The sequence below is a fragment of the Chiloscyllium plagiosum genome, unplaced genomic scaffold (genome assembly GCF_037043375.1).
Source record: "Chiloscyllium plagiosum isolate Xiang-an unplaced genomic scaffold, Cpla_swu_hap1 HiC_scaffold_30, whole genome shotgun sequence".
Classification (NCBI taxonomy): domain Eukaryota; kingdom Metazoa; phylum Chordata; class Chondrichthyes; order Orectolobiformes; family Hemiscylliidae; genus Chiloscyllium; species Chiloscyllium plagiosum.
Window position 1 is genome coordinate 8,049,555 of NW_028270168.1, and position 26,603 is coordinate 8,076,157.

Genomic DNA, 26,603 nt, shown 5'->3' on the forward strand with positions numbered 1-26,603 from the left:
CTGCTGCAGGGAGAGATTGAAAATGTCTGAGACAGCCAGTTGATCTGCTCATGCTTTGAGTGCACAGCCTGGTACGCCAACTGGTCCCATCACTTTCCTTGGATTCACATGAAGAAAAACTGATCTGACCTCTGATGCAGTGACTGTTGGGATAGGTTCGTCAGGGCTTGTCGGAATAGGTGTTACCTCTCCACCGAAATTCTGCTCAAAGCGAGCATTGAAGGTGCTGTGATGATATGTCATCGTCTTCTATCTTGCACTGCCTCTTTTTTAGAACCTGTGATATTGTTCAGTCCTTGCCATAATTGTTGGGTGTCTGTCTGGGTCTCTAGTATGGATCGGTATTGGTCCTTGGCTGTCTTAATGGCTCTGCAAAGGTCATACTTGGATTCCTTACATTTGAGTGGGTCTCCAGATCTGAAGGCCTCATGCCTGGTTTTTAGCAGGTTTTGTATGTCCTGATTCATCCAGGGTTTCCTGTTGGGGAACACCCGGATTGACTTCCTCGGTATGCAGTCCTCCACACACTTGCCTTTAAAGTCTGTGACGGTGGTGATGTACTCGTCCAAGGTACCTGCGGACTGTTTGAACACAGTCCAATCAGCCGATTCCAGACAGCACCGGAGTTGACCCTCTGCCTCCTCCGATCAGCACTGGACCTGTATCTGCGAGGGGGTCGCCTGCTTGAGCTTTTGCCGGGAGAAGAAACACGGCATTGTGGTCAGAGTTTCCAAAATGAGGGGGATGAAGTGGTGGGCATCCTTCACAATGGTGTAGCAGTGGTCTAAAATGTTCGGGCCCCTAGTGGGGCAGGTAATGTTCTTGTGGTACTTGGGTGACACCTTCCTTAGATTGGCTTGATTGAAATCGCCAGTCACAATAAACATGGCCTCTGGGTGTTCCATCTCCAGGTGTTAGTGGTGGAGTACAGCACATCCAGAGCTTCCTCAACCTTTGCTTGGGGCGGGATGTACACAGCAGTTAGCATAGCAGCGGGAAATTCCCATGGTAGATAGAAAGGGCGACATTTGCTGGTGAGGAATTCAAGGTTTGGGGAGCAATGGCTGCCCAGGGTTACAAGATTATAAGACGCAGAATTTACAGCAAAAGAATTGTGTCTTGTGTTCCTGCTTCACAACCACCTGATGAAGGAGCGACGCTCCGAAAGCTAGTGCTTCCAAATAAACCTGTTGGACTATAACCTGGTGTCGTGTGATTTTTAACTTTGAAAGTTAGTTTAACTTTCCATGCAAACAGTTCCAACTTGAATATAAATCGCTCAATACAGAAACAAAATAGTTTTAAAACAACCTTCATGAGTAGTAATTAATTGAGTAAAGAATAAAGATTGAACCTGCCCAATTCGTGTCGCTGGGAGCTATCACATGACAACAGGAAAACTTTTTGAACCAATACGAGAGCTAGCATAAGGATAGCCACTTCCGCCAGGGGAGAGGATAGTCATTTCTCAGGCACGGGGAGAGGATCTGAGTGGGTGCAGTTTGGAGGAGTCTCAGCTGGACAATGCTATGGATACAATCTGGCAGTACCAGTTTCGGATTATCTTGCTGGGAGATTCCACTGTGGGCAAATCCTCCCTTCTCAAGCGTTTCACTGACGGCACTTTCAGTGAGCTGCAGGACCCCACGGTGGGGGTGGACTTTTACGCCCGGGTTTTGGAGGTAGAGCCGGGTTGTAGGATCAAACTGCAGCTGTGGGACACCGCCGGCCAGGAACGCTTCAGGTCAGTCTCAGCACTGTCCCCCCACCCCACCCCCGGGGGCTGAGAGTGACCACACTCCGGGCATGTTGCAGCCTGTAGCGGAGTAATCTCAAGAAGGAGTTTGGTTTTGGGGCGGTGGGGGGGAGGACAGATTCTCTTTCTACAGAGAGTGGTGGGAATATGGGGCTCGACACCACAGGGAGAGGCTGAGTGGAGAGGTATCAGACATTGTCTGTCTGCAAGAAGTGGGTAGCGAGTTTAAACTGGGAATGGGAAGGACAAGTTTGCAGACAGACATTATTCGATAGACCTGTCCGTGCTGTTTCGTAAACCTCTAGCACACACGTCTTCCCTGAAATATTTCTGAAAAATGCATTCAACGAAAACGTTTACGTTTTTAAACTTTCATCCCTCTTCAGCATTGAATACATGGACCATTAGTGCTTTTGTTTTCATTCAGGGATTACGAAAATATCTTCAAAGTAACAATGTGAGCAGGCTGGGTGTTCGTGCAATGTTTATGGTGCACGCAGTCTCTACCTCGGGATATTGTAGAACCCTTTTGATTCATACAAGGTGAAAGTGAGGTCTGCAGATGCTGGAGATCAGACCTAAAAATGTGTTGCTGGAAAAGCGCAGCAGGTCAGGCAGCATCCAAAGAGCAGGAGAATCGACGTTTCGGGCATATGCCCTTCTTCATACGCCCGAAACGACGATTCTCCTGTTCCTTGGATGCTGCCTGACCTGCGCTTTTCCAGCAACACATTTTCAGTTTATACAAGGTGGGCCATTTTAGCAGAAGGTAGTTGTTAGAGACTAATGTGCTGAGGAGGGGTAGGTGGAGTTTAATTGGTATTTGGTAGAACCAAACAAGGACGGGACTTGTACAATTAATGATGCAGCCCTGGATAGTTTTGATTAGATTCCCCTAGTGTGTGGAAACAGGCCCTTCGGCCCAACAAGTTCATACCTCACTCTGAAGAGTAACCCACCCAGACCCATTTCCCTCTGACTAATGCACCGAGCACTATGGGCAATGTAGCATGGCCAATTCACCTGACCTGCACATCTTTGGACTGTGGGTGGAAACAGAGAAACCTAGGGGTTCAGATACATAGTCCTTTGACACTTGTGCCACAGGGAGGCAGGGTGGTTTGGAAGGTGTTTAGCACACTTGCCTTCATTGTCCACACCTTTCGAGTACAAGAGTTGGCGAAGCCCCTCCTCTAGAATATTGTGTGCAGTTCTTCTCTCCGTGCTATAGGAAGGATGTTATTAAACTGAAAAGTATTCAGCAAAGATTTATCAGGATGTTGCCAGGAATGAAAGGTTTAAGCTATAATGATAAGCTGGGGCATTATCCTAGTGGAGTGTAGGAGGTTGGGGGTGACCTTATAGAGGTTTATAAAATCATGAGGGGCATAGTTAGGTGAATCGTAAGGGTCATTTCCCTAGGGTGGGGAGTTTAAAACCAAGGGGCAGGCTTTTTTTTTTGAGATCAGAGAAGAATGATTTAAGAAGGACTTGAGGGGCAATATTTTTAGTGGTTCATGTGCGTGGAATGAACTACCAGAGAAAGTGGTAAACGTAGGTCTGGTTATAATGTTTAAAAGACATTTCTTATTCATGAACTTTTGAAAAAGTTTTGATGGATATGGGCCAAATGCAGGCAAGTGGGACTAGTTCAGTTTGGGAATGTGGTAGTGTGCTGATAATGCTGAATCCTGAAGAAGGGCTTATGCCCGAAACGTCGAATCTCCTGCTCCTTGGATGCTGCCTGACCTGCTGCGCTTTTCCAGCAACGCATTATCAGCACTGATCTCCAGCATCTGCAGTCCTCACTTTCTCAACGTGGTAGTGTGGGCTGATTGAAACAAACGGTCTGTTTTTGTGTTGTAAGACTCTGTATAATTTGAATTAGAATGAGATCTTATTGTCATGTGTACTTAAGCACAGGGATACAGGAGTACAGTGAAAAGTGTATACAGTCACCTTTCTTGGTGCCATCTTGGGTACCTAGGTACAAAGTAGAAAAATGAGGAAAAAGTTCAGCATTGATGCCATTCAGATTCTATTTCCCCCGATCATCCTTTTGCTGCCTTTATTGAATACTTTAGATCTGTACTCTTGTGTTTCAAACTTTCCTGAATGGGAATGTTTACTGCTTAATAAAGTGACCATAATTCTGGAAGTTTTAATTTACTTATGGGTAAGGACAAGAGTAGTTCTCGGGTGAACATATTAGATTGGAGGCAGGAATGGGGAATGTATATTGGGGATGGCTGATTGACAGTAAATTCACATCTGGCATGTGGGAATCTCCTTGATGATGAGAAATAGTGTAGACATAAAGGAAAGAAGGCATACATTAAAGTATAGGTTTAGGAAACTGAAGACAGACCGAGCACTCAAAGAATACAAAGATCACAAGAAAAACTCAAACAAGGATTGGGAGGGCTAAAAGAGGCCACGAAATCTCTGACAAACAATTAAGGAAAATCCCAATCTGCTTTATACATATAAGGAGCAAGAGGGGGGGGTGTGGTCCACTCAAGGACAAAGCAGTTTATCTGTGAAACTGGAGAAAGTGGGTGAGGTTTTTGGTGAATAATTTGCACAAAGGAGAAAGACAGTGGATAGTGTGTCTTGAGAGGGGTATTATGATATTCTAGGGCATGTTAATGTAGATGCAGTTTATCCCAGAATGCTGAGGAAGGCAGGTGAGGAAATAGCTGGGGCCTTGCACTAAAATCCTTGTATTTTCCTTAGTGACGAGAGGATTGGAGAATAGCCAACGTTGTTCCTTAGTTTAAAGGCAACAAGAATAATCCAGCAATTTACAAACTGGTGAAACTTGCATTAGTAATAGTAGTGAATATATTGGAGAAGATTCTTAGGCATAGAATTTGGATAAATATAGGCTTACTAGCTATAGGCAACATGGCTTTGTTGGGGGATGGTCATGTCTCTCAAACTTGGTTGTGTTTTCTGAGACCCTAAACCTATGCCCTCTAGTTGTGGACTCCCCCACCCCAGGGGGAAAACCTTGCCTATTTATCCTACCCATGCCCCTCATGATACTATAAACCCCTAGAAGGTCACCCCTCAGCCTCTGACACTCCAAAGAAAACAGCCCCAGCCTGGCAAGCCCTCCAACCCTGGCAACATCCTTGTAAATCTTTTCTGAATCCTTCCAAGTTTCACGACATCCTTCTTACAGCGGGGAGACTAGATTTGCAACAATATTCCAAACGTGGCCTAACAGCTGCAACATGACCTTCCAACTCTTATGATTTAAAAGGGACATAAGGGGCAACATTTTCATGCAAAAGGTGGTGCATGTATAGAATGAGCTGCCAGAGGAAGTAGTGGAGGCTGGTTACAACATTTTAAAATGCATCTGGATGGGTACATGAATAGGAAGTGTTTAGAGGGATATGGGTCAAGTGCTGGTAAATGGGACTAGATTAGGTTAGGATATCTCGTTGGCATGGGCGAGTTGGTCTGAAGGGTCTGTGTCTGTGCTGTACATTTGTGACTCTAAGTGACAAAGATGAGAGTAGGGCATGGATATTGTACATAGACTTTAGCAAGGCCTTTGATAAGGTCCCTTGTGACAGGCTGGTACAGAGGGTGAAGTCAAGATGGGGTCCTCAGTGAGCCAGTAAGATGGATGCAGAACTGGCTTAATCATAGAAGGCAGGGTAATGGTAGCAAGGTGTTTTTCAAACTGGAGGTCTGTAACCAGTGGTGTTCTGAGGCGTTCAGTGCTGGGGCCCCTATTGTTTTGTAAAATATGTAAATAATTTGGAGGAGAATGCAGGTGACTTGATCAGTAAGTTTGCAGATGACCCAAAGATTGGGGGAGCTGTGGATAGTGGTGTGGTTTGCTGGAGGATACAGCAGGATAGAGAGAGGCTGGAGGCTTGGGCAGAGAAATGGCAAATGAAGTTTATATCGATAATTACAAGGTGATGCATTTTGGGAGATCTGATGCAAATCACAGAGCCCTTAACAGCAGCATCATACAGAGGGATCTGGGTGTACAGTGCCACAGTTCCTGAAAGAGGCAATAAAAGTGGATATGGTGGTCAAGAAGGCATATGGCATGCTGGCCTTACTCGGTCAGGTCATGGAGTACAGAAATTGGTAAGTCATGTTGCAGCTGTATGGAACTTTAGGCCATATTTGGCATTTTATGTATAGGAGAAAGTGAGGTCTGCAGATGCTGGAGATCAGAGCTGAAAATGTGTTGCTGGAAAAGCACAACAGGTCAGGCAGCATCCAGGGAACAGGAGAATCGACGTTTCGGGCATAAGCCCTTCTTCAGGAATCTGAAGAAGGGCTTATGCCCGAAACGTCGATTCTCCTGTTCCCTGGATGCTGCCTGACCTGCGCTTTTCCAGCAACACATTTTCAGCATATTATGTAGAGTTCTGGTTGCCATACAACTGGCTGAATGTGGTGGCTTTGAATAAGGTACAGAGTGTGTCTGTGTGTCCCGTCCCAAATGTTGCCTGGTTTGGAGGGCTTCAGCGATGAGGAGAGATTTAATAAACTGGTTTGTTTTCATTTGAATGTCAAAGGATGAGGGCTGACCTGATAGAAATTGATAAAATTATGATAGGCATGGATAGTCCGTCTGTTTTCCAGTGGTAGAAATATCACTTACCCTAAACCTGCATCCTCTAGTAAGTTTGAAGGAGACACGAGGGGCGATACAGAGGGTGGTAAGTGCCTGGAATGTACTGCCAGAGGAGGTGGTGGCCGCAGATGCAGTAGCAACATTCAAGAGGCACTTTGACAGATACATGAATAGGCAGGAGTAGAGCCATACAGAAGTAGAAGGTTTTCGGTTGAGAAAGGCATCTTGTGTCAGCACAGTCTTGATGGGTCAAAGGGTTTGTCCCTGTACTGTATTGTTCTTTAGGAGAAAGTGAGGACTGTAGATGCTGGAGATCAGAGCTGAAAGATGTTGCTGGAGAAGCGCAGCAGGTCAGGCAGCATCCAAGGAGCAGGAGAATCGACGCTTCGGGCATAAGCCCTTCTTCAGGAATGAGGAAGGTGTGCCAAGCGGGCTGAGATAAAAGGTAGGGAGGAGGGACTTGGGGGAGGGGTGTTGGGAATCCGATAGGTGGAAGGAGGCCTATCACCTCTCCGCCCCCACCCCTTCTCCGGCCTATCACCCTCATCTTAACCTCCTTCCACCTATCGCATTTCCAGCGCCCCTCCCCCAAGTCCCTCCTCCCTATCTTTTATCTTAGCCCGCTTGGCACACCTTCCTCATTCCTGAAGAAGGGCTTATGCCCGAAACGTTGATTCTCTTGCTCCTTGGATGCTGCCTGACCTGCGCTTCTCTAGCAACACGTTTTTCAGCTCTGTATTGTTCTTTGTTCTTTAGATTACATTACAGTGTAGAAACAGGCCCTTCGGCCCAACAAGTCCACACCGACCCGCCGAAGCGCAACCCACCCATACCCCTACACTTACCCCTTACCTAACACTATGGGCAATTTTAGCATGGCCAATTCACCTGACCTGCACATCTTTGGACTGTGGGAGGAAACCGGAGTACCCGGAGGAAACCCACGCAGACATGGGGAGAACGTGCAAACTCCACACAGTCAGTCGCCTGAGGCGGGAATTGAACCCGGGACTCAGGCGCTGTGAGGCAGCAGTGCTAACCACTGTGCCACCGTGCCACCCACTAGGTGCAGGTTCAGACTGGAAATTCAAACTAGTGTGGTTTATACTTATTTGAATATCAGGGCCAGACAATATGAATTGAGAGTTAATTTACTAATGAATTCTCTTTATAAGTAACGATGCTATGTCTGTTTTGATCATGACTATTTTGTTCATTCTGTCTTCATGAACTGTTCCAATCTCCATTTCCTGTGTCTTGGTTGTAACAATTTTCAATGCTAAAGGATATGCACTTGTCAAACTGTTGATTCATGGAGGTAAAATATCATCTTAAGGTATGTTTGCCTTTATTGGTCAGTGTGTTGAATACAGGAGTTGGGAGGTCATGTTGCGGTTGTACGGGACATTGGTTTGGCCAGTAATGGAATATTGCTTGCAATTCTGGTCTCCCTCCTATAGCAAGGATGTTATGAAACTTGAAAGGATTCATTAGGATGTTGGAGGGTTTGAGCTATAGGGAGAGGCTGAATAGGCTGGGGCTATTTTCCCTGGAGCATTGGAGGCTGAGGGGTGACCTGATAGAAGTTTATAAAATCATGAGCATGTATAGGGTGAATAGATGATTTTTCCCTGGGTGGGGATGGAATCCAAGACGAGAGGGTATAGGTTTAAGGTGAGAGGGATTTAATAGACGTAAGGGGCAATTATTTTCACAATGGTGGCTGTTTGGAATGAGCTACCAGAGGAAGTGGTAGAGGCTGGTACAATTACAGCATTTAAAAGGCATCTGGATGGGATCTATAAATAGAAAGGGTTTAAAGGGACATGAGCCAAATACTAACATAGGGGATGGTCAAATTGGTCTGTTTGCTGTCCACTTAGAGTCACAGAAATGTATAGCACGGAAACAGACCCTTCAGTCCAACTCGTCCATGCCAACCAGATATCCTAACCTAATCTAGTTCCATTTACCAGCACCTGGCCCATATCCCACTAAACCCTTCCTATTCTTATTTAAAATGCACCTGGATGGGTATGTTGTAATTGTACCAGCCTCCTCCACTTCCTCTGGAAGCTAATTCCATACACGCACCATCCTCTGTGTGGAGAATGTGCCCCTTAGGTCCCTTTAATATATTTCCCCTCTCACCTTAAACCTATGCCCCTTATGATTTTACAAATGTCTAAAGTCACCCGTCAGTTCAACATAAGTTGCAAACTAAATAATAACTGATTTTAATTATATCACAGTCCAGAACAAAAACACTGGAATGAGAAGGTGCTGAAGGTTTTCTGAAATTTCTGAAGCCTGTAAAAATTTGGATGTCAACAAGCAATTTAACTTAAAAGCACCGTTTGCAATCTCTGACCATCCCAAAGCATTCCACAGCCAGGGCTTGAAGCAAACACAGACAAATTGGTGGAGAAACTCAGCAAGGCTGGCAGCATCTGTGGAGAGAGAAACACAGTTACCATTTCAAGTCCTATGACCCTTATGGTGTTGAAATGTTAACTTTGTTTTTTTGTATTGCCACTTCCAGAGAGGTATGGAACTCTATACCTAGATCCCTCTCTATGTTGATGCTGTTGAGTATTCTGCCATTTTCTGTGTAATTCCCAACCCCATTGAGTAAATTTAACGTGGAGATAGACAGATTTATAATTAGTACAGGTGGTCTCCAATTTGAGCGTCTTACAAATGCTCATACTTACACCTTGAATGGGATCACATTTGTAATTTTAAAGATCTGATGTATGAACATTATAGACGGCTACTTTATATTGTTGTAATGTACCAACTGATTTGTGAATGAAACAGAACCCATTCACAACTCAAATAGTCTGAGGCAGATTGAAAGGCTTATGGAGAGTGGGCAGGAAAGTGGTTTTGAGGCAGAGATGAGATCAACCATGATAGTACTGATTGGTGGAGCAGGCTTGAGGGGCTGAATGGTCTACTCCTGCTCCTAGTTCTTATGCTCTAATGATTTGAAAGCAAGAGTGACAGTCTTTAAACCATACATTGCTTGATGAGGACCCAGACAGTAGAGTTTTGAATGTCTTCAACACTTCTGAAGCACAAAACAATGTACGTGCCACGTAACTACCAAGTTTTTCCTACTTCTACTAAGGAGGATGTTAAATTATTTTAGCAAATCTTATTTTGTAGTAAATCTCTGCACCTTTCCAAATATTGTGAAACAAAAATGCCTTTAGTCAGGACGTCTATTAACGGAAGCTTGCAGACGCGAAATCTCCAATTATACGTGGATTAACTAAAAGCTTTTTACTGGTTATCAACAATATAATCTTAGCCGCCTAGAATACAAATAATGGGGTTGAATAAAGTTTACAGTCTCTGATTGTTATTTCGAGAATGGCAGTCTTTTTATGAGGGGATGCCAGCTATGTGCAAACTTGTCAGCTTCTGAACAAGTTCTGCTATTGGTGGCATGTGTGTTATGGGAGGTTTGTCAGACTTACGGATTTATTTGTGAATAGCGAGTTTGCATGAAGAGAGAAGAGGAGTAGAGGACATTGAGAGGGTACGTGATTAAGATGTATGAAATTGAGGGGCATTGAATAAGATAGGCAGAACTTTACCCCTGTTGGAGGGGTCATTGACCCAGGGGCCTAGATTGAAGATAAGGGGCAAGAGGCTTAGAGGGCGAGTGTGAAGAAAAACCTTTTCACCCAGAGGGACTCACTGCCTGTAAGGGTAGTAGAGTCAGAAACCCTCAAAACATTTAAGAAATATTTAGATGTACATTTGCAATGCCAAGGTTTACACTGCAATGGAATAGTAAGGTTTTTTTTGACCCATTGTGGCCACACCGGTCAAAGGGCCTTTCTCTGTACTGTCGACCATGATAATTCTATGAAGTTTGGTACAACTGGCCTCCGATTCACAGACAAGTCAATACCAACAAAAATGACCAGGTTTTCAATTTTCTGACCGTCCACCAGACTTCCAGGTCAAGTCTGGGGTTTTTGGGTAACAGTGCATTCTGTGACTGTCTCTATCAGTTGGGGATAGTCAAATGAGGTCTGTGTCCAATTCAAACATACTGGAGCACCAACAGTATATGAATGTAATATCTTCAGCATAGAAGAAATCATAGTGGTTTACAGGAAGGCACAAAATGGCATTGAGCAAAAAAAGTAAATATTGGGTGATGGGAAGTGAGGAGAAGGGATAAATGATCGGCATAGGTTTCAACAGAGAGAGGGTGGTTGGAGAAATGCAAGGGTCAAGGGACCGGGGTCCTGAGAGTGTGGTACCTAGGGAAATGGGATCAGGCAGCTCTTCCAGAAGATGAGGAACATGAAGGGGAGAGGTACAGAGGGCAGGTTGGTAGCAATCCATGTCTCAATGTTTGTTCCAGGTAGGTATTTGCAGCTTTGTAAGATTAGCTCGAGATACATCTGGATCCGTGTAATTCTGCTCTCTATGCACTTCGGCTGTGATGTGGGGACTTGCTGTTATATTTATTTTTCTTTCATATATTACATTTGGTCTTCCCTGAAGCTATTGATCCTTTCCTGTTATCTTGCGTATCCTCTGATTCCTCAGTCAAATGCCTATCACTCTGTGATGACGTTGCAAGTGAATATAGGTAGCAGTTCAATTGCAAGACCTATTTCAATGCAGCCAGTGCCATATGATGTGCACTCATGAAGGGATGAAGGACATTTATTGGAAACATGGATGCTGGAGTATTTCAGCCTAAAGTAGAGATTAGGCAAATTGTAGAATTCATGTGGAGGAGTCTAGAAATAGAGGGCATAGGTTTAAGATGAGAGGAGAAAGGTATAAAAGGGACCTCAGGGGCAATGTTTAGACATATAGGGTGGTGCGTGTATGGAATGAGCTGCCAGAGGAAGTGGAGGAGCCTGGTACAATTACAACATTTAAAAAGCATCTGGATGGGTACATGAATGGGAAGCGTTTAGAGGATATGGGATAATTTAGGATATCTGGTCAGCATGGGTTGAGTTGGACCTAAAGGGTCTGTTTCCATGCTGTATGTCTCTGACTTTAATGCTATCTTGGCTGTGATTAGTTCACTTTGGGACAGATCAGGGACTTTTTTTTTCTTGTCACTTAAAGGATGTAGAAATCTCTGGCCAGGTTGGTATTTATTGCCCATCCCTAATTGCCCAGAGAGCAGTTAAGAGTCAGCCACATTGTTAAGATTCTAGGATCTTTAAGTTCCACATCATCTAAAGCTCACTGCTTGAATGATTGAACTGTTTTAAAACTCTCTGCAGAAACTTAAACTTTGACAAGTGGTAATTTTGCAACAGTCTGAGAAAGGGAGGAGAATGTTTCCTCGCTCCAAACAATATGCTGCCACCTGGAGATAGTACTATTCAAACAGTTGCAGGATTTGTATTGTTCCTTTTTTATTTTTGGCAGACCTTGACCTTGTATCCACATTTCAATTATTGAATGTTCAGAGATAAAATGAACACTTAGGTCAGTGGAGGAGTCTGGCAGGAGCAGAGTAAACACTTCGTGTAACATGACACTGAGTCATACCATCCTGCTGATCTCATCAGAGCTGGTTTCTAGCATATGGTGCTGAGAGGGAACAAAAATAATGATGACCCAATCTTGATCATGATTTTATTTTGTCACATTAAAGTCACTCGATGAATGTGAATCCTGGTTGGAGGTTCACTCATACTGAGGTGAAAGATAAAAAGGCTATACCTTTCATAACCACAGGGCATCACAATGCACTTTACAAACATGAGCATCCTCCTGAATTGGTGTAAAGAACCATGGACAACTAATTTACCCACAGCAAGCTTCCACAAACAGAATTATGGTCATTGGAAGATGATGGCAAGATCATTGTTGTGGTGATCTCAGTTTAAGGGTTAAATATTGGCCTCTATGCCAAGCAATGTTTGTCTCCTCTCCTTCAAAATAATGCCACGGGATCGTTTACATCCATCTGAAGAGCCAGATGGTTTTCAATGGCTCACCCAAAGCTTGGCAGCTTCAACACTCTGTCTCTCAGTACTGCAATGAAGAGTTGACCTCTTTTTGTCCACAAACCTTCTGATCTTAACAGCTGTGCCGCCTGAGGCCCTCCTGAGACCTGAGTGGGAATTCAACCTCTGAGATTGAGTCCAGCTCATTTGTAGAGAGACCACAGCTTTAATCAAACTGTTCAGACTAACTGTGAGCTACCAGACGTGAGCCCCACCTTCAAGTAATTTGGATTGAGCAGTAAATGTGCACATTTTATTCTGTCAATAAATCACTTTTGTGCATAAATCAATCAAAATTGCCTTATGGCCTGTCCTTCATGTTTTTTATTCTCCTCAGTTCTTGTCCCTCTCTTTCTGAAGATATTGGTTCACTGTGGGGTGTATTGTGAAGGAAGTTCTCTTTGCCTCTAAAGAAAACCAAAAAAAAACCCCACGGATGATGTAAATCAGAATCAAAAACACAAATAGCTAGAAAGGCCGAGCAGATCTGGCAGCATCAAGTGACCCTTCCTCAGAACTAAAGACCTGAAACGTTAACCCTGATTTCTTCCACAGATGCTGCAGGATCTGCTAGGCTTATCCAGCAATTTCTGCTTTTGTTCACTCTGACTCTCCCTTGTCTTTCTGTGTGACACCGTCCAGAGAGATTGCCAAACCTGATTACTTTTTTATTCATCCTGTGCCGAAATGTTCATGGTGAGAACACTGATTGTAACATGACTGAGGGAAGAACTACTGACCAAAGTTTCCCAGAACTGTCCCACTGCAGTTTTTAAGGAGATTTAGAGTCAGGAGGGAGGAATGATAGTGGTCTGTCATGTTGGCAAGACTCATTAATCCCTGGTCTGTATGATTTAGCATTGAACTAATTGTCAGGATGCCAGCAATGCCCTGGTGAGTTCTGTTAACTTAGCACAGATCAAATTTAAATTGGAACCTCTCTGATCAGTTGCTGAAATGGTGCCTTTGCCCAGAGGTTGGTAGGATGGGAATATGACACATGCTTTTTCATAAAATAATTTGTTGATTGGTGTTGCTCATGTTTCAACTTTATGTAATCAAACCAGTGGAGAGCTGGTTTTCCAGGTTCAGTGTATTTTATTGTAAAGCTGTCTCATTTGCTTGGAAGGGATCAAAAGATAAAGCTGGACCATGTGGAATCCGTCACGGTGAGCCGAGCACAGTTGCTATGGTGAGCTAGATAGAAACAAAAAATGAACCTCCTCTGATATTTTCTATTGACCCTTGTTAAGGAATGTGTGAAGTCTGGCTGCACACGGTGAGGTGCCACTGAAAAGTGAAAATGGCCATATAAACTAATTTGTTTTTCTTTCTATTTGTAATTTTTGTTGAGGGATAAAGATTGGTAATGGCATCAGAAAACTTCCTTGTACTTCTTCCAGTAGGATATTTTAAGCCCACAAACGGGGCTTTGGATTGACAACGTTTCTGAAAAATGACGCATCCACAATTGCACTGCTCCTTTGGTACTGCAAGGAGGTGGCAGCCCAGACTCTGTACTCTGGTCTCTAGAGAAGGATTTGAATCCTCCACCCTCCAATCTGGATATGGGGCACGATTGCCATTGTTATTTTGTATAATGATTCAGAGTTCAAACTTGAGTATACTGTCATTGTGTGCAGCAGGAAGTTACATATTCCATCAAATATTTCATTTCATTTCATTTCCTGATGCACGTGGAGAGCTTAATTGGTCACTTTCATTCCCCTTTGCAAGCTAGGATTGCATTACTAACTAAGGCAATTGTCTTCTCATCTAGAATATTTATAATGGAAGGTTCAATCAGTGAAAACATTTCATGGGACCAGCACAACTCTGTAGCCAATGAACTCATCGGAAGGTGTTTTTCAATCCCCATTCGACAATTGGTTGTTTCTATTGGTGCACGTGGGCAAATTGCAATGGTCTTACAGTTTAAGAAACTGCATGGGTTCTAGACAAACTAGGTTTATTGAAAATGAAAAAAGGAAATACAGATAATCCTGTTTGCTTTTCCATTTTCACCTGAACAAGAACAAAGCCACCAATCATCTGGATGCAATTATGTTCAAGCTGATTGGTTGAGGGTAGAAACTATAGGGTTGTCACCTACAATGATGCCCAACGCTGCTTTGATTATAAAGGAGCAAACTGAGGTTAGGAACGTGACCGGAGATGCAAGATGAATCAGAACTATTCATGATCTCCATAATTCACAGCTTTGCATGGTTAAGATGAGCGATGAATGGAGCAAATACATTTAGTTTTGTAAACACCTACTTTCGCTAAGTGGTATGCTTCTTTATGCTGTTCTGTCTCTGCTTTGGGTTGAAGTCTCACCTCAGGATTTGGCGGTCATGGAAGGTGCACTCATTAAGTGACCAAGTAGGTTGAGAATCACTCTGCAAATCCTTCCAACACACACCAGTGGCAGACAGTCAGAGTAGGAGAGATTCCTGGTCAGCTGAGTGATAAAAAGGATGATAGACCCTCTGCCATCACTATCCATAGCTCCAGATCACAAGGTGTGTGGCCACAGCAACTTGTCTCTTCACAGCATGTTCCACATGACAACTGTAGCATAATGCAAGTTATGAAGTTGCCTTATTCTGCTAAACAGTCAGGTTTTTTTTTTCCTGGTTGTTTTACCACTACTACTTCCTCTGACGTCCTGCTGGTTCTGGCAACCTTGAAATTTATTCACACCACTGAATGTTTTCATGGTATAATATCTCAGACGTGTACAGAGTCTAGGTCTGTGTGTTTACTGATGTTACTGTTCAGAGTATGTACTAATTGACTGAACACATTACACTGATTCCATTGTGCTCGAACTGTAACTGATGGCAACATCGTTACCTTCGTACTTTTATGTTTAAATTTTATATTTTGAAATCTTCCTATTTCTTCAAAACCAGGCCACCATTCAGGAATATTTGATCCTTGAATTAATCATTGCACCAAGTAATTAAATGCAGTCTGTCTGTCTGACTTTAATATGTTCTTTCTGGTTTACTCTTGTTGATTGATCCCTCCATAAATAGCAAATTCAAAAGTCAGAGTTTCTGTATTTTCTCTGGGCCTGATATCTCTATTTTGCTCAAAATTATTAATGTTTTATTTTGTTTTGGAGGGAAAATGGCTTTTACTATTAAAAGACTAGACTTGTCTCTATTTGAGTTAAGAGTAGAGTGATGCCGGCAAAGCACAGCAGGTCAGGCAGCATCCGAGGAGCAGGAAAATCGACATTTTGGGCAAAAGCCCTTCATCGGGAATAAGGCTGGGAGCCTCCGGGGTAGAGAGATAAATTGGAGGGTGTGGGGCTGAGGAGATGATAGCTGAGTGCAATAGGTGGATAGAGGTGGGGGTAATGGTGATCGGTCAGAGAAGAGGGTGAAGCAGATAGGTGGGAAGGAAGATTGACAGGTGGGCCAGGTCACGAGGAAGAGGGATAAGTGGGGGGGGAGGTGAAATAAGGAAGCTGGTGAAGTCCACATTGATGCCATGACGTTGAAGGGTCCTGAGGTGGAAGATGAGGTTTTCTTCCTCCAGGTGTTGGGTGGTGAGGGAGTGTCTCTATTTGAGACTGGATTTTAAAAAGAAACAATTGAGAGATTGGAACTTAACTTATACCATAATACTTTTGAATGCAATTCTTTTGCCACCTATTTTGTAGAAAGATAGTAGACAATGATTTGAATACATTTTTTATCAACATCGCGTAAAATTTCAAACCCAACTATCAAAACTGCACACAGTGTACTACTGGAAGAGTGCAACGTATTGGAGTGGTAATCTCCTACAGAGAGAGGGCTACACCTCTGCGTCTCTCTGCGTCTGGATGGATTTAGAATATCTGGATGGCATGGGTGAGTTGGACCGAACGGTCTGCTTTCGTGCTCTACATCTGTATGATTCTACGGTTAGGATCATGTTTACTGGAGCTTAGATGAATGACGAGGATGGAATCTCATAAAAACCTCCCAAATTCCAACAGAACGAGATTGGTGGGGGAGTTCAGAACCAGGCGTCAATGCTTAAGGATAAGAGGTAAACCTTTTGGTACTGAAATGAGGAAAATTTCTTTATCCACAGGGTGAGGTGAGCATGTGGAATTTACTAACACAAAGTGATTGAGGCCAAAATATTATATGTTTCTAAAATGGAGGCTGATAAAATGTCCTTTGGCTAAAGGGATTAAGGGATATGGATGAATTAGGGTATTGAGCTCACAAAAGCAGAAGTTGCTGGAAAAGTTCAATATGTCTGGGAGCATCTGTGAAGAAAAATCAAAGTTAACATGTTTGGTCTGGTGATCCTTCCTCAAACCTTTGTTTTTATAGAGGATTGAGCAAGATGATGAGTCATGATCATATTGAAAGGTGGCATAGGTTCGAGGGACTGAATGACCACCTCCTGCTCCTGTCTCCTATGTTTCTGTGTTTTGATTGTCTGTTCTAAGATCAGCTTCTATGGATCAGTCAAATTTTGTTTGAAAATTATCCTATGAAACCTTGAGCTGTCTCATTACATTTGTAGAGCATCTTCAATGTAATGGGTTTCTGTAAAGAAGAATTGGCTTCACTACCCTGATCTGAGATTGATCGAGAGGGGTGAAGGCTGCATTTTCGATTGTGTTAATGTTAAATGGGTTCACTCTGTTCTGAAATCTGAGGCCAATTTGTATTTCCTCTCAGTTTTAGGAAAATTGCCACAGGATTGACTGACAGACAAATCTGAGTGCATTATTTTTGTCGTTTTTTTAGTAGTTTGTATGGGGCATGCGATTACATTAGATGGTGTGTGAATGAGATTCATCAGGGTGCTGCCTGGGATGGAGCATTTAGCAATAGAGAGGCTGGATAAGCTCAGGTTGAATTTTTTTTGGGAGGGAGTGTTCCTTATTGAGGTGTATAAGATTGATGAGCATGGTGAGTGTGTGTGGGGTGGGAGGGAGAGGAAAAATATCATTTAATCTATTTTTCTAATTGACATGTTCAGAGATGTTCTTACACACCTCTGGAGCAGGTGGGTCTTAAACTTGGGCCTCCCGGTCCGGGGTAGTGATGCAACCTCTGCACCACAACAGTGTGATTAGAAAGCGGCTATTGCCCTGAGTTGAAGGGTCAGTAACAAGGGAACATAATTTTAATGTCAAAGGAAGGAGGTTCAGAGAGGATTTCAGGAAAAATGTATTCTCCCAGAGGGTTGAGTGGGGAGTCTGGAATGCACTGGGGGATGAGGTAGAGGGGGCACGGATAGTTGAGGTGGAAGATCTCCAAGCCTTTAAAAATTACTTAGATGAGCGCTTGAAGTGTCATAACATTCAAGGCTATTGGCTTTGTGAGGGAAAGTGGGACTAGTGTCAGGAGTAGTGCACTTCTGGTGGTATGGAGTGAATGGACATTCTGTAAAATGCAGTGATTTGAAACAAAACTCACACCATTGTGTGCCCCTGATAATAGCTTTGAACAGTACAGACTGGGGAGTTTGTCTAGTAAGTATCTCTAATTTTTTTTTTTGGAATTTTGAATATACTTGTAACACTCCGATATTTGAATTCGGATTAGTAGTAGGCCGTTCAGCCCCTTGTACCTGCTCTGCTGTTCAATAAGGTCACGGTTGATCAGATTATGCCACGTTCCCATATTCCACAGATTAACTCTCTCAACCTTACTAATCAAGACCTGTTGATCAAAGATTCTGCTTGTCATCTTATTAGCAAAAGTTCCAACGGCTCCTGACCCTCTGAGAGGAAATAAATTCCATCTTCCTCTATGTCCTAAATGAATGATCACTTATATTTAAAGGGTGACATAATGGGCCAAATTTTGACTCATTCAACACTCATCCACTTGTACACAATTAAAATCCCCTGTCCCCATTCTCTCTCTTTCTCTTCTCTCTTCCCTCTTCTCTCTTTCCCCCCCCCCCCACCCACCGAAAAATGTGCGCACATACACTCTTGCACACAGTTTATCCACACAAATACACTCTCCCTCTCGCATACAGACTTCTGTCTGCTGTCCTTGTAACACAGATCTTCTATTACTGCGTTTAGTAACTGTTACAGGCAGAGGCAGTCAGTCAGTGCATGGAGCTGAATAACAATCTCTAAGTAGAGGTACTTGGGGCAAGCCCTCCTGGATCAGGATGCTAGTGCCTTGGGAATTGGGATTATTGAACTGCATCAGGCACAGATCCTTGTGTTCTATAGAAGAAGGCTCTGTAGTGGGGGTGGGGAATGTGGTTTGTAGGGGGGGGGTCTGGTGGTCAGAATTTGGGATAGGAGGTTTTTCCAAAGCTGCTCCCCCAGCTCCAAGTGAAGTATGTTTTATTCTTTGCTCTCACTTGCAAATGTACTCCTTGTATTTGATCAGGTGTCCGTTACAGATGGTTTGATGTTGGATTGTGCCCCAAAAGGGGATTGTATTGTCTCCTTTGCTAAAATAGCAAAACTGTTTCTGACAAGTTTCAGCAGGTTAATGTCCTTGCTTTGGTGGAGACAGTTGGTGGCGACCCAACCTTTGAAGCTAGTCATTAAGCTGCCGAACTCCTTAACCTGTTTCAGTTCGCACAAGTACCTGTCCCAAAAATCTTCAACCTCCAAGAAAACTTAGCAGTTACTGTGACCCTTTTACTTTACCAGACCCTGACTTCAACTTTAAAGCATCAAATTCATTCATCAAACCACAGGGTTGACATGTAGGCGGCTGGAGATGATAAATAAGAAGCTGAATTGACTGTGTGTATGGTGTACAGCTATAAACACTGACAAAGGGCAAGGCTGAGCTTGAGACATACCAGCTGTTATTGGAACCCTTTTCCCACACTGCTGTGTAGACGCGTGTATTTTGGAAGGATATTGGAGGATGAGTAATGTCTATAAAATTCCACATGGAGCACACCTTTTTGACTAAGATCCAAATAAGAAGCTTCTGGTGAAACTTGATCCATAAAGATTTTAAAAGGAGGCAGTTGTTGTTCTTAAATTTTGAAACCCAATGTCAGTGCAGCTTTAAATATAGTAAGAGCATTTTGGCCCCAGCTATGTGCAGACTTGTTTGGATGAGTTATAAACTGCAGGTTCTACTTTTAGGACAGAGTACAGGGTTTTGCAATTGGCATGCGTGTATTCACAGGGAGCTGTTGGAGATATTTGTTTATGAAAGATGAGTGCTAGCAAAGCCCTGTTGGAAGCGATTTTGTTGTGAAAGTTTGGATGTATGGTGCATGCCTAACGTTGTTTTCATTGCATTTTGTGTTGTATGGAACTGGTCTGTTGCTATTGGTGCGTAGATCATTAGGGAAGTTGGTGAAAAGATGATAGCAACCACAATGAGGCAAAAACACAGGGTAGTCGCCAGCGTGAGTGCTGAGTCATGAATATCGCATGCATGCTATGGTGAAAAAAACTCCCATGAAGGCAAGGGGGGAAGAGAAATTATCTCATTGCCTGGCTAATAATCTTTCAAGTCCAGATCAACAAAGTATTGAACTACCTGAGGCATTACAACTAAATCCAGTCAGTTTCCCAGTTGAGAAACATTATCATAGTAATTCTGTGAAATTTCACACCAAAGGGATCGAGATGTCCCTGAAGACTAATATGCAGCTGCAGCAACCTTTTTATTGCAAGAGGGTGAGAGTACAGGATTAGTGAAGTCTTGCATCAGTTACATAGGAGCTTGGTTAGAGTATTGTGTGCAGTATTGATCTACTCCTCCTCTTCTCAGGATGGATATTATTGCCATAGACAAAGTACAATATAGATTTCAGAACTTGTTCCTGAGTGTGCGTTCAGAGTTCACATCTAACTCCATGCAGTTCATTCTGAGTGATGCGCCAGTCCTATAGAGAGAGATTGGACAAAGTGGGCTCTGTATTATCAAGTTTCAAAGAATGAGAGGTGCTCTCATTGAAACTTACAAAATGCTTAAAGGGAGAGACACTGTAGCTGCAGGTAAGACCTTTCTTCTGCTTGGGAGCTCATAGAATCCCTACAGTGTGGAAACAGGCCCTTCAGCCCAACAAGTCCACACCGACCCTCTGAAGAGTAACCCACCCCTACCCTATTGCTGTACATTTACCCCAGACTAATGCACGTAACCTATGAATCTCTGAACACAATGGGCAATTTAGCACAGCCAATTTATCTAACCTGCACATCTTTGGATTGTGGGAGGAAACCGGAGCACCCGGAGGAAATCCATGCAGACACTGGGAGAATGTGCAAACTCCGCACAGACAGTCGCCTGAGACTGGAATCGAACCCGGGTCCCGAGGCAGCAGTGCTAACCACTGAGCCACCGTGCCGTCCCAAAGGTCACTGCCGAGTTAGGGGCACCATTTATTTTTTTAAAAAGTGATGTCACGTGTGTGTTTCCCCATTTAGAAGTTTGCGAACCTTTGGGATTGACCACTGAGGGCTGCAGAAGCTCAATCTTTAACATTGTTTGGGTTGGAAATTGATAGATTTCTGATTACCAATGCTGTGCAGGGTTATGTGGATGGGATATGTAAAAGATATTGAAGTGTCAAATAGCCAATAGCATAATCCTGTTCCAAACACATTTCTCTCATCAGGGAAGCCAGTGAGTACTGACATCCGTGTCCCAGGCAAAATATCAGCTGAATTCCACACAGATTGGCCATTAAACCCACGCATGTACATGGATACAAATCTCTCTGCTCATCTACACTGCCAAGAATCTTACCATTAGCCTTGTATTCTTTATTCCTGTTACTCCTTCCAAAGTGAATCACCTCACACTTCTCCACATTCAACTCCATTTGCACCTTTCAGCTCAGCTCTGCAGCTCATCTGTCTCTCTGTAACCTTCAACATCCTTCAGCATGTTCCACAACTTCACCAACCTTAGTATCATCTGCAAATTTACTAACCCATCCTTCTACACCCTCAATTAGGTCATTTATAAAAATGACAAACAGCAGTGGCCCCAAAACAGATCTACTTGGTACACCCTTAGTAACTGAACTCCAGGATGAATATTTCTCATCAACCACCACCTCCTGTCGTCTTTCAGCTAGCCAAGTTTTGATCCAAACTGCTAAATCAACCTCAATTCCTTGCCTCTGTATTTTGTACAATAGCCTACCACGGGGAACCTTAGCAAATACCTTGCTGAAATCCATGTACAAAGGAACCTCAATTATCTGAATGAGGTGGGTGGGCACTCTTTCGTTCAGATAATTGATTATTCAGTTAATTGATTTCCTGTGGGGCTTGGAGTTTTCTGGTAAGTATGCTCCTCATTCAGGAGACTAGGCAGGAGCACACTGCATGTGAGCCCCCAATCCCGCACTGTAGTCCACCCCCACCCACCGTCTGACCACTGTGCCCCCCCCCCCCCCCCCCCCCCCCCAAGGAAAGTGTGGGTGTAGAGGGCGGGAGGTCAGTCATTTAGAGACTCTGCCTGGAATGTCCATTACTGTTCTTGGCAGCATTTCAGTGAGCCGTATTCGTTTTTAATCATTGTACCTGTAAACAAAAGATGCGATCAGGGTTGAAACAGCTCTTTAACATAATGTTTCTGTTGGGACCTTGAGATCCCCTTTGGATAATTGATATTCGGATAATCGAGATTCCTCTGTACACCACATCAACTGCTTTACCCTCATTCACCTGTTTGGTCACTTTCTTAAAGAGCTCTAAGCTTTGTGAAGCTCAACCTACCCTTTACAAAACTGTGTTGACTGTCCCTAATCAACTTATTCCTTTCTAGATGATTATAAATCCTATCTCTTAGAAACTTTTCCAACACTTTACCCACAACCGAAGTAAGGCTCACTGGTCTATAATTACCAGGGTTGTCCCCGACTCTCCTTCTTAAACAATGGAACAACATTTGCTATCCTCCAGTCTTCTGGCACTATTCCTGTAAACAATGATGACCTAAAGATCAAAGCCGAAGGCTCTGCAATCTCCTCCCTGGCTTCCCAGTGAATCCTAGGAAAATCCCAAAATCCCATCCAGCTCAGGGGACTTATCTATTTTCACACTTTCCAGAATTGCTAACACCTCGTCTTTGTGAACCTCAATCCCATCTCATCTAGTAGCCTGTATTTCTGTATTCTACTAGACTCCATGCTCAAATGTTTTGAGTTTGGTATGAACTTTAAATTGATGCCCCTTCGGGAAGCAAGTGATGGTTTGCAGGATCCCGAGGGTGAGGAGACGGGTGTTGTGGGGGCTGCCTGTCTTCATTGTTATAAATCCAAATGTGAACAGTGGGCAAAGACTGGATCAGGCCTGTTGGTGACATTCTGGTGAGCTCCTACCATGTTAGAGATTATAGATGAAGCTGCTGTGTGACTGTGATAGCAGGAGCTAATTGCATTATAGTTGACAAGTAGTTGGCATCTTCCAAGAGAAGAGGAGAGAAACAAAATTAAATTTTGGTATTGTTCTTGGTCACTGATTGGGGCTGACTGAAAATATCTGAAATCCAGTTGGCACTGGGCTAATTCTTACTAATAAAGAAGTGACTTCAACAAAGGCCAAGTTTGATAATGTGCTTCTTAATGCCACTGGCAAGAAGACTGATCCAACTTTCAAGTTGGCAGCCAATGAACATCATCCTTTTTTCATTCATCCGATGTGAGCTTCGTTTTCTAAACCAGCATTGATTGGCCAGAGGGCAGTTTAAGAATCAGCTACTTTGCTGTTGATCTAGAGTCACATATAGGCCAGACCAAGTAAGGAATGCAGATTTCCTTCCGTGAAGAACATTAGTGAACTAGATCTGACAATTGCTTATGAATGCATGGTCACCATTATACCGGCTCCATCTTCCAGTTTGTTTTAATGAATGCACATTCCACCACCAGCCATGGTGGGATTCAAATCTATGTCCTCGGAACATTGGCCTAGTGTCCTGGGTCACCAGTCCAGTGACATTACCACCATGCTACTACCTAATGAAATATTCAATCTAATATTCAATAAAAGAGCTTGAGCTTGTATAGTGAAATAATAAAAGTCATGATGGGATGCTCTCTCACTGCAGAGTGACAACTGGTGTAAGTTCAACCTGAGGGTCATCGCATCTCTGGTAAGGGGTGAACTAGAGAAGGTGCTCACTGGTGCCGTTGAATCCACGCTGTTGGCAAAACACTGCATTGACTGTCCGATCAATTGAGTTAAATAGTGTGATAATCAGTGGACGTCTCAGTTTTGCAACCAATGATGCATTTTCTTTAAAAGTGTAGTTGCTGTTGTAGTGTAGAAAATGTGGCCGCCAATTTGTACACAGCAAGCTCCTGCAAACAGTGATGTGACAGTAAACAGATCATTGTCTATGATGTTTATAGAGGGGCAAATATGTCTGAAATCCTGGGGGTAACTTGCCTGCTCTTCAAAATAATACCATGGGATCCTCTCATCTGCCTGAGGGGGCTAGCAGGGGTTAGGAAAATGTTTTGTTCACACCCTCAGTACTGCAGTGGAGAATGGGTTAATCTTGTTTATGTATGTCTAGTTGTGGGCCCTGGGTAAATTTAGTAAGTGACGCAAGTGTTTGGCTGAGCACTTGTTTATTGATCTGAAATAAACTTTCTAGGAATTCACTGAGTGATAATGAGAAGAAATATCAGATGTTATGTTGCTAAAGGCCAGGTCTACCTGAAATATTTACTCTGCTTCCCACCATAGATGTTGCCTGATGTGTTTGTGCATTTTTCAATCACATTCGCTCCAACCTCTTTTTTTGCTCAACCAGAGAAGATGAGGGGAACCAAAAGAGGAACAGAATATTCACGCCACTGAGACTGGAATTGGCCAATTTGAGCTTTTGAGATCTCGATAGCGAGGAACAATCAAAGCTGCCCTCGGTTGTCCCTGAACATTGTGAAAGTGTCTAGCTTACTATGTTATGAATCGGCCATTTGTTTCTGAACTGTTACACTTTTAAAACCGTGTTGTTGTGTTTCAGATCCATTACCCGTTCCTACTATAGGAATTCTGTTGGGGGCCTGCTGATGTTTGACGTGACCAATCGGAAGTCATTCGAGAGCATCCAGGAATGGCTGAGGGAGGTCAACAATCACGTGTATCCCAACAAGACCGTTTTCGTTCTGGTCGGGCACAAAAGTGACTTAACGGATGACCGTAAGGTTTCCCGTGAAGAGGCTGAGAAGCTGGCAGAGGCACTGGATCTGAATTACATTGAGACTTCAGCCAAAAATAACACCAACGTTGACCAAGCCTTTGTAAAATTGACAGAATGTATTTACGATTCAATGAAAGTAGGGGAGATTGCACTGGAGGATGGTTGGGATGGAGTTAAACGAGGATTTAATCCACGGATGTTAGAGTCACCAAAAGAGGAGAAGCAGAGTGATTGTAATTGCTAACTTGGCTTTTGGGTGTAATTAATGAGTCACTATGTTAAAAGATGCAATTGCAACTTATTAATTCCCCCACCCAGTTATAAGATGTGGGATTAACCGAGCAAGCAGTTTTAGAAAGCCAGCAATCATTAATCACCAACTTGTTAATAAAGGGTGGGTGGAGTGGAGGTGCAAATTCCAGAAGCAGGAATCATTCTGTAGAGAAGGGAGTTTGCTGGTGCATCCTTTTGATATCCAACAGTGTTTTGAAAGAAGCTGCAAACCTGGTTTTGGTGGTCGTAGGCTTGCTTGTTTCAGGTTTTAACGATAGCAGCTTGGTTTTCTACTCTGATATACCCAGGAAGCTCAACATTGAATTTTTAGGATATCTGCTCTCTTTGCATGTGGCCTAATGTTGATATATTTCCACGTTGGTATGTTGTACAGGTGTGAAGAGGTAAGAGTTTTGCACAGCCTTTAATCTGTGCTTTTGTAATTGTAAGTGTTCCACTTTAGCCCATGGAAGGGACAATAATGCAATAATTGATTCAATCTGTGTAACCTGTCCACTTGATTCATTATTAAAAAACATAAAACCCATTATATTCAATCATATTAAAGAGATACCACAATCTCTCTCCAAATCGTGTTTCTGTTTAAGGGAAGGATTAAGATTAGGTTTTGCTGTTTGGTTGAATTGCTTCTCTGGGTGGCCATTGGGTGACTAGAGAGATGCAGTTTCAATGCACTTCCCTCCATTGTCAAACAACCCAGAATGAATCCTAGAATCCCTACAGTGTGGAAACGGGCCATTTAACCCAACAAGTCCACACCAATCCTCGGACGTGTATCCCACCCAGACCCATTCCCTTACCCTATTACTTCATGCTTCCTCTGACTAATGTACCTAACCTACACATCCATGGACACTATGGGTAATTTAGCATGGCCGCCTTTGGACTGTGGGAGGAAACCGGAGCACCCGGAGTAAAGCCATGCAGTCGCTGGGAAAACATGCAAATGCCACACACTGTTGCCTGAGGCTGGAATCGAACCTGGGGTCCCTGGCACTGTGAGGCAGCAGTGCTAACACTGAACCATAGTGCCACCCTAATGAAGAATTGGAAGACTAACTCTATAAATTGCCCATGGAGACAGAACTATTTGTGGCACAGAAAGAGCCCATTTAGCTTACTGAGTGTGTACAGGCTTTTTGTGGAGTGATAAAATTCAGCCCCCTCCCCTACCTGCTCCTTTATAAGCCCTGCAAGTTACTGGGGGAGGGTACAGTACACTTACCATACCCATCAGCAGAGGGGAGCAAATCGGCAAAAAACCAACAATGGTTTATTTTCAATCAAGTATAATTTTGCTCCCACATTGAAAAGATGGATTTTTAAAAAAGGCATTTTTCAAAGGTATTCCTTAAATCAAAACACAAAGTTACATCTTGCCATAGCACTTTTGCATTATTGCTCATTTCTTGTTTTAACAATACAGCCACTCCCTGGAGCTGACTGTAAAGAATTGAACTTCATTTGGAAAGTCCAGAATTTAAAACTAAAAACATACATTTAAGGGAGTGACTTTTATTTAAGAGACGTGTAATTAATATAATCCTTTGTTAGTCTTGGCATTGCTGTTGGGCAATTGTGTTGTATGTCAATATTACATCAGAGTCTCTTTTCTGTTGTCCTTTTATTTTCCTGAGGGTCAGTCCATGAGCTTCCATTAGATCAGCCTATTATTATGGGCAAGGTACAGTAAGGGTTTGCCATTGCATTGTGCAGGATAGCTGACTTAAGGACATTTCCTGCTGTTCTGAAGGTGTATTGGAAGGATTTACAGTCAGACAGTTAACTCGACAGGCACTGTTACA

At 43.2% G+C, this 26,603-nt stretch overlaps 1 protein-coding gene across 1 annotated transcript; it reads left to right on the forward strand.

Annotated features, from left to right (window-relative positions):
• The first annotated feature begins 1,476 nt into the window (after nucleotides 1-1,476).
• Nucleotides 1,477-25,361, forward strand: LOC122563490 (ras-related protein Rab-39B-like). The gene is made up of 2 exons (XM_043717276.2): nucleotides 1,477-1,744; nucleotides 24,328-25,361. Exons 1-2 carry the CDS (start codon nucleotides 1,530-1,532, stop codon nucleotides 24,746-24,748), a joined length of 636 nt encoding a protein of 211 aa, XP_043573211.1. The 5' UTR covers nucleotides 1,477-1,529; the 3' UTR covers nucleotides 24,749-25,361.
• Nucleotides 25,362-26,603: the final 1,242 nt, after the last annotated feature.

What these genes read in the sequence shown, in the direction of transcription:
- LOC122563490 (XM_043717276.2), top strand. Translation starts at nt 1,530, where the DNA reads ATGGATACAATCTGGCAGTACCAGTTTCGGATTATCTTGCTGGGAGAT. An exon ending in GCCGGCCAGGAACGCTTCAG is followed by an intron (nt 1,745 to 24,327) that starts GTCAGTCTCAGC and finishes GTTGTGTTTCAG; the next exon opens with ATCCATTACCCGTTCCTACT.